This window comes from Cyprinodon variegatus, unplaced genomic scaffold (genome assembly GCF_000732505.1).
Source record: "Cyprinodon variegatus isolate N-32 unplaced genomic scaffold, C_variegatus-1.0 Scaffold312, whole genome shotgun sequence".
Lineage (NCBI taxonomy): Eukaryota > Metazoa > Chordata > Actinopteri > Cyprinodontiformes > Cyprinodontidae > Cyprinodon > Cyprinodon variegatus.
The window spans coordinates 608,043-614,401 of record NW_015150765.1 but is presented as its reverse complement, the minus strand read 5'-3'; the positions used below and the strand labels follow the sequence as shown (position 1 = coordinate 614,401).

The window sequence follows — 6,359 nt, the reverse complement described above, 5'->3', positions numbered from 1 at the left end:
ACAGTCAGAGAAACAGGACTACACTGGAAAACAGGCCAAGCTTCAACATCTAGAAACAAAGGTGTTGTTAAAATAAAGATAAATTCATCACTTTGACACAGACTGGCTGTTTCATAGCATCAGTAGATTAACTGTTTGAGTTGCTTTTTTCCATCAATATAACCTGCAATATATTCCATGACTTTTTCAAATGAGAAAAACAAAAACTACAACATCATCAATTTAATAAAGAATCACTACATAAACTTTTCAGTGAATTACTTTCTATTTCCTCTACTTTCTATTTTCTATGTCAGTGTCTAACTCAGTCAATGTCTTCCAGTCAGTGTGAGATAGCCAGACTAATGTTAGTCTGCAGACTAATGTTAGTCTGCAGACTAAACTATAGGATCCATCGGCTATAGATACATTTATTCTGACTGGGAAATGACCAGTGGAACGTCTTCCTGCAGATAGAAAACTGCTGGTTTTAGCAGCTAAATGCTGCACAGGGAGGCATTTTAATGCATGTCTCTGTGGGAGTGGGGAGTACCAATATGGCGGCCGGTGGCTTCACTTTTTGTGAATAAATAGAGAGCAGAACATGCAGCAAACATGAACCGATTCGCTTCCGTTCGGATTCTCACCGCTTCCATGTTTCTGTCCAGATGTGGACGTTCCCCATCCGGACGAGAAGTCCATCATCACCTACGTCTCCTCGCTGTACGACGCCATGCCCAGGGTGCCGGACGTCCAGGACGGGATAAGAGCCAATGTGAGTTCACAACTCACCAGTGGGCTAAATTTTTTTATTTTAATAACACTTTCAGATTTCAAAATGATAACCTCCTGAAGGAGGATCAAAGCCTCATTAACCGTCACTAGTCTTTGATCTAACAGACAGAAAATGGACGCTAATGGCGTCTTCTCTGTCGTATTTTTGTATTTTCCGTTCTGACGTCGTCACTGTGACCTTCTGTGGTTCAGGAGCTGGAGCTGCGCTGGCAGGAGTACTACGAGGTGGTCAGCATGCTGCTCCAGTGGATCAGACACCACATCCTGGTCTTCGAGGAGAGGAAGTTCCCCAACAGCTACGAGGAGATCGAGGTGCCTGGAGCTTCAGCCGTAATGCAGACGCCGCAGAGGAGCCGTCGCTGACCCCGCCTCTCTGTGCTCTCGCCCTCAGGTTCTCTGGCGTCAGTTCCTGAAGTTTAAGGAAACCGAGCTTCCGGCCAAAGAGGCCGACAAGAATCGCTCCAAACACATCTTCCAGTCGTTTGAGGTGAGCTTCCCTGCGTTAGATTCGCAGAGCGGCCGGGAGCCGGACTCACGCAGATCTCCCTCCGCAGGGCGCCGTCCAGGCCGGGCAGGTCAAGGTGCCTCCTGGTTACCATCCGTTTGACGTGGAGAAGGAGTGGGGGCGGCTGCACGTGGCCATCCTGGAGCGAGAGCGCCTCCTTCGGATCGAGTTTGAGAGGTGAGGGGACTGAGCTCATCACATGATCGGTTACCAAGCAGAAAACCGCAGTGTTCCAGTGGGACCATGACTCATCGGCTGATGATGCCGTCCGCTCACATCAAAAGCTGTTTGTTTTGTTGGGCAGGAAGTGAAAAATCAAATAAAAAAAAAAAAACCTCATGACAGCCGTTTAATCGCCATGGAGACGGCACTCACAAACTGGCTCATAACCCCCCATCACATGGCAGTCAGGGCGTAGCTCCCAGCCGTGTGGCTTCAGCTGCTCACTAGGCTGAGCTGCAGTTTAGATCCACGCCATGGCGTTCCTTCATCAGGGCTACCTTTACGTGTTCCACAGGAGGACGGAGTGAGTGCCGCCGCCTTTCCTCTCCTCCTCATCTGATGCCTCCTGACCTCTTCTCCTCGTTGCAGGTTGGAGCGACTTCAGAGGATCGTCAGTAAGGTCCAGATGGAGTCGGGGGTGTGCGAGGAGCAGCTCAACCAGGTGGAGACGCTGCTGCAGACGGTGAGAATCCTCCGCATCACCGTCCTCCTTTAGAACGCAGCCTTCCCTCCTCAGCAGAAAGTCCTGCTGCTGCTGCAGTGCCTCATCTGAACTCTAGGGGGCAGCAGAACGTAACCTGAGAGGAAGGTTCAAATAAAAACTGGAGGCAGAAATGATTTTCTTTTAAATTAAAAACAAAACTGGATGATTTTTGTTTAAAAATCCGAAATATATAGATTTTTTTTTTTCTTATTTTCAGTGTCAAAAAGGGATTTAGAAAAATTGAAAATTATTTAATTTTCATTCTCTATTTTAAAAAAGGAAAACTAGATTAACTTTAAAATGAAAAATGTTTATATTCTGAGACGGGAAGCAATCACTGGCAGAATTACAATAATTTAGTTTAGAGAAGAAACAAACATTTAAAATAAAAAAATAACAAAAAAAAAGAAACATGGCAGCCGAATGAATTGTGGTCATGAAAAATAATCCACGAGGAAACTGAACACCAAAGTTTTTAGTTTCAAAATTACAACATTTTAAATGTGACTCGATCCAGTCTCATTATGTGAGGAAATCATCCTTTTATAGATGATTTTTGTCGTCAGAAATAGAAAATAAAAAAAATTAACTCTTTTATTGCTGAAACTAAAGAAAAGTTTTGTATTTGGATTCTAAACAAAACAATCTGTGTGTCATTCATTCATTAATTTAAAGCCAATGATAAAAAAATTAGAATTTTTTTCCCAGAAGTTTGTTTAGAATAGAAAAACAAGAAAAGTTCTTGTTTAATTTAACATTTAAATACTATTTTACAGAAATCAGATAACCAGCACATGACATTGCTGTGCAGCTTTAATATATTTATTGCCCAAACAGGGGTGGTAAACATCTTATTTAATTCAGACTGTCATCTATTGCTGATGAACATGCGCCCCCTACTGGCTGTGTGTTAGAACAACAGATAAAAGTGAATGGAGCTCATATCATGGTTGAATAGATAATTCTGCACATATATGGAATACATTCAACATAACTTCCATTGAAATATAAAAGTTTATTAACAGAAATCATTTAGCTCCAAGTCAAACATATTTCATTTTATTTTTTACATTTTATTTCATTTTATTTAAAAACTAAAAACTAGTAAAACTTAACTAAACTACTAAGTAGAAAAAAGATGGTTGAAAACCAGACGATGCAATCAGATCACACTTTAGGATGGATTTAATGTTTGAGAATGTTTGAGTAATAATTCTTAAGTCGTTTTTGTAGAGTTTGTTGTATTTCTCATTAGAAAAATTCATGAGCTGAAATATATTACATGTTATTTCAGGGTTTCCACGGTCATTAAAATTCATTCAATTATTATTTTTTCAATTAAGGCCTTAATTGGCATTAAAGTCATTAAATGTGATTATCGTGGCATTGAAAATGCTTTATTTAAAAAAAAAATACGTTTATAAAAACAATTTCATCAGATATATAATATATAACTGGTTAAAGTCCGATTGATCATAAAGCTGTATGTTCGGAAAAGAAGCTCGAGGAGGAGAAGAAGCTAAAGAAGTGGCTGGAAAACGAGGAATGTGTGTGTGTGTGTGTGTGTCTATATATATATATATATATATATATATATATATATATAATATTGCATGGATTATCAGATATGTAAGATTTAATTACCAAAACAATGTAATAAATCCATGTATATCACATGTACATCATCAATTTAGCACTTTTGGCTCATCTGTATTATTCAATGTGATGTGATGTCATGTGATGATCTGTGAGAGTTTAAACAGCAGGATCAGTGTTTTCTGCTTTAGGGATCCTGATTGGAGGAGTTCTGATCAATGAATCGAGCCACATTCAGCATATTTGTAATTTATTTAGACGCTGATGTTTTTTGTTTTTTGACCTTTAGACCAAAGCCTATCCCAAACCTTTCAGCATGTTTGTTTTCTGTCAGGTTTCCTTTCCACAGCCTTAGAAACATGCATGATGGTTGATTGTGAGTCTGGAGGATCTTCCTGTTTCCTGCAGGATGTGAGGATGATGAGCGCCGGCAAACCTGCTCAGCACACGGCAGAGGTGGAGGCCGACCTGGAGAAAGCAGAGGGAATGATCCGCTTCCTCTTCGATGACGTTCAGCGGCTGAAAGATGGACGCCACCTGCAGGCGGAACAGATGTACCGCAGGTAGAGAACGACGCTAATTATCACAGGAGTTTCACAGAAGTTCTTATGGACCGGAAAACGAGGTGGCTGGATGGAGAATTTCTTTTATTTGTTCCAACATTTATCTTTATTTCTTTTCCTTTAGAGTTTATCGTCTCCATGAGAGACTCGTAAACGTCCGCAGTGAATATAACCTGCGGCTGAAGTCGGGTGTGACCACCTCCCAGATCCCCATGACCCAGATCCCCATGACCCAGATCCCCATGACCCAGATCCCCATCACCCAGGTCCCCATCACCCGGGTCTCCATGACCACCGGCCTGAAGGAGTCCTCCAGCAGGCGACCAGAGCTGGATGAGGTCACCCTGCGCTACGTCCATGACCTGCTGGGCTGGGTGGAGGAGAACCAGCGGCGCGTGGATGAAGGCGAGTGGGGCTCCGACCTGCCCAACGTGGAGGCGCAGCTGGGCAGCCACCGCGGCCTGCACCAGTCCGTGGAGGAGTTCCGCTCCAAGATCGAACGGGCGAAGGCCGATGAGGTAAGATGGACAGCAAACACCTTCCTCAGAGTGAGAGGAAGCGAGGCTGAATCCTGTTTCTGATGTTCTCCAGAGTCAGATTTCTCCCGCCAGTAAAGCTGCGTACCGGGATTATCTGGGGAAACTGGAGCTGCAGTACGGAAAGCTGCTGGTGAGTAACGGAGCGAACGCTTCCCGGGGAACTGTCCCAGAGAAATAAGGGTTTGGTTTCTCTGCAGAACGCCTCAAAGGCTCGTCTGCGCTTCCTGGCGGAGCTGCACGCCTTCGTCAGCGCCGCCACCAAGGAGCTGATGTGGCTCAACGAGAAAGAGGAGGAGGAGGTCAACTTCGACTGGAGCGAGCGGAACACCAACATGGCCTCCAAGAAGGAAAGCTACTCGGTGCGGTAAAACATGTCGTCTTTGTGGCTGCGAAGGTTTCTGTTGGTTCCTGCAGCGCGGCGGGGGGGGGGGCTGACCCCAGCTGACCCCGCCTGACGTGTTCCTCCTCTGCTGCAGGGTTTGATGAGGGAACTGGAGCTCCGGGAGAAGAAGGTGAACGGAGTTCAGGCCACAGGAGACAAGCTGCTGCGGGACGGACACCCCGCCAGGCAGACCATCGAGGTGAGACGGTCTGCGCCGCTGTGGTCTACAGACTCCTCCTCCTGTTGTAGAAATGTTCCCTGAAACATGGACTCCTCCTCCTCCTCAGGCCTTCACGGCGGCGCTGCAGACTCAGTGGAGTTGGCTCCTCCAGCTGTGCTGCTGCATCGAGACGCACCTGAAGGAGAACACAGCCTACTTCCAGGTACGACCTCTGACCTACGGTGGGAAGAGGAGCCGGGATGAAGAGTCGCGACCCGGAACAGGAAGTCAAGTCACTGAAAGCTCAGACGTCGTCTTCAGGTCTGAACCTGTTTGGTTTTTTTTTTTATGCAGTTTTTTGCTGATGTGAGAGAGGCTGAGGAGAGGATGAAGAAGATGCAGGAAGTGATGAAGAGGAAGTACACCTGCGACCGCTCCGTCACCGTGACGCGGCTGGAGGATCTGCTGCAGGACGCCGCTGTGAGTTCATCGTTTTTAAGCTGTTCAGCTGCATCACAGTTTCATTACTGTTTGGATGCTGGAACGTACGGAGCTCAGTTTGGGCCAAAAATATTCCTCAAAAATACTTTCTTTTTCAAAACAGAAGAAAAAGTGAAACTAAATAATTATTTGGAAAATAAACTGATTTCATACTACACATAAAAAAATGGATAAAAGAAAAAGATAAAAAAAAAAGATTTAAAGTTAAAAAAAAAACCTTTAAAGGAAAAGTTCATTCATAAAGGAATAATCAATGGATCATTATTTATACCTAAAACTAATACGTTGGCAGTGATGTAATGAATTTAGCGTTAATTAGTAAAATAAATAAAAACAATAATTTTCGTGGCGATCACTGAGTCTGGGAGCGGCCATTTTTGCCCAAATATAGTAGCCCCTCCCTCCTGCCATCTTCCAGCAGTGATCGCCAACTTGAAGAGGGAGGATTTGCCATCGAACTTCTGGCCAGAGAAAAAACACGTAATAGGAAAAAAAAAGAGGGGCGTGAAGGAAGCCATCTTTGTTAAGAAAGAAAAACCAGCCTTAAACAGAGGGTGGGGGGGTGGAGTCAGATTTCAGTTTTCAAAAACCTTCAATTCAGCGATAGAGTTGATTCCTTCCCGCCAGTGTTGT

General features: G+C 44.2%; 1 protein-coding gene across 1 annotated transcript in view; it reads left to right on the top strand.

The window, feature by feature from the left end:
* Positions 1-6,359, top strand: part of LOC107090836 (plectin-like) — a 142,198-nt gene that overhangs the window by 103,612 nt on the left and 32,227 nt on the right. The window contains exons 13-24 of the mRNA XM_015384427.1: positions 648-754; positions 967-1,086; positions 1,166-1,261; positions 1,329-1,456; positions 1,871-1,964; positions 3,990-4,144; positions 4,269-4,662; positions 4,736-4,813; positions 4,881-5,042; positions 5,160-5,264; positions 5,353-5,448; positions 5,580-5,705. Coding sequence (XP_015239913.1) covers positions 648-754; positions 967-1,086; positions 1,166-1,261; positions 1,329-1,456; positions 1,871-1,964; positions 3,990-4,144; positions 4,269-4,662; positions 4,736-4,813; positions 4,881-5,042; positions 5,160-5,264; positions 5,353-5,448; positions 5,580-5,705 — 1,661 coding nt within the window. The remainder of the gene's footprint in view (positions 1-647; positions 755-966; positions 1,087-1,165; positions 1,262-1,328; positions 1,457-1,870; positions 1,965-3,989; positions 4,145-4,268; positions 4,663-4,735; positions 4,814-4,880; positions 5,043-5,159; positions 5,265-5,352; positions 5,449-5,579; positions 5,706-6,359) is intronic.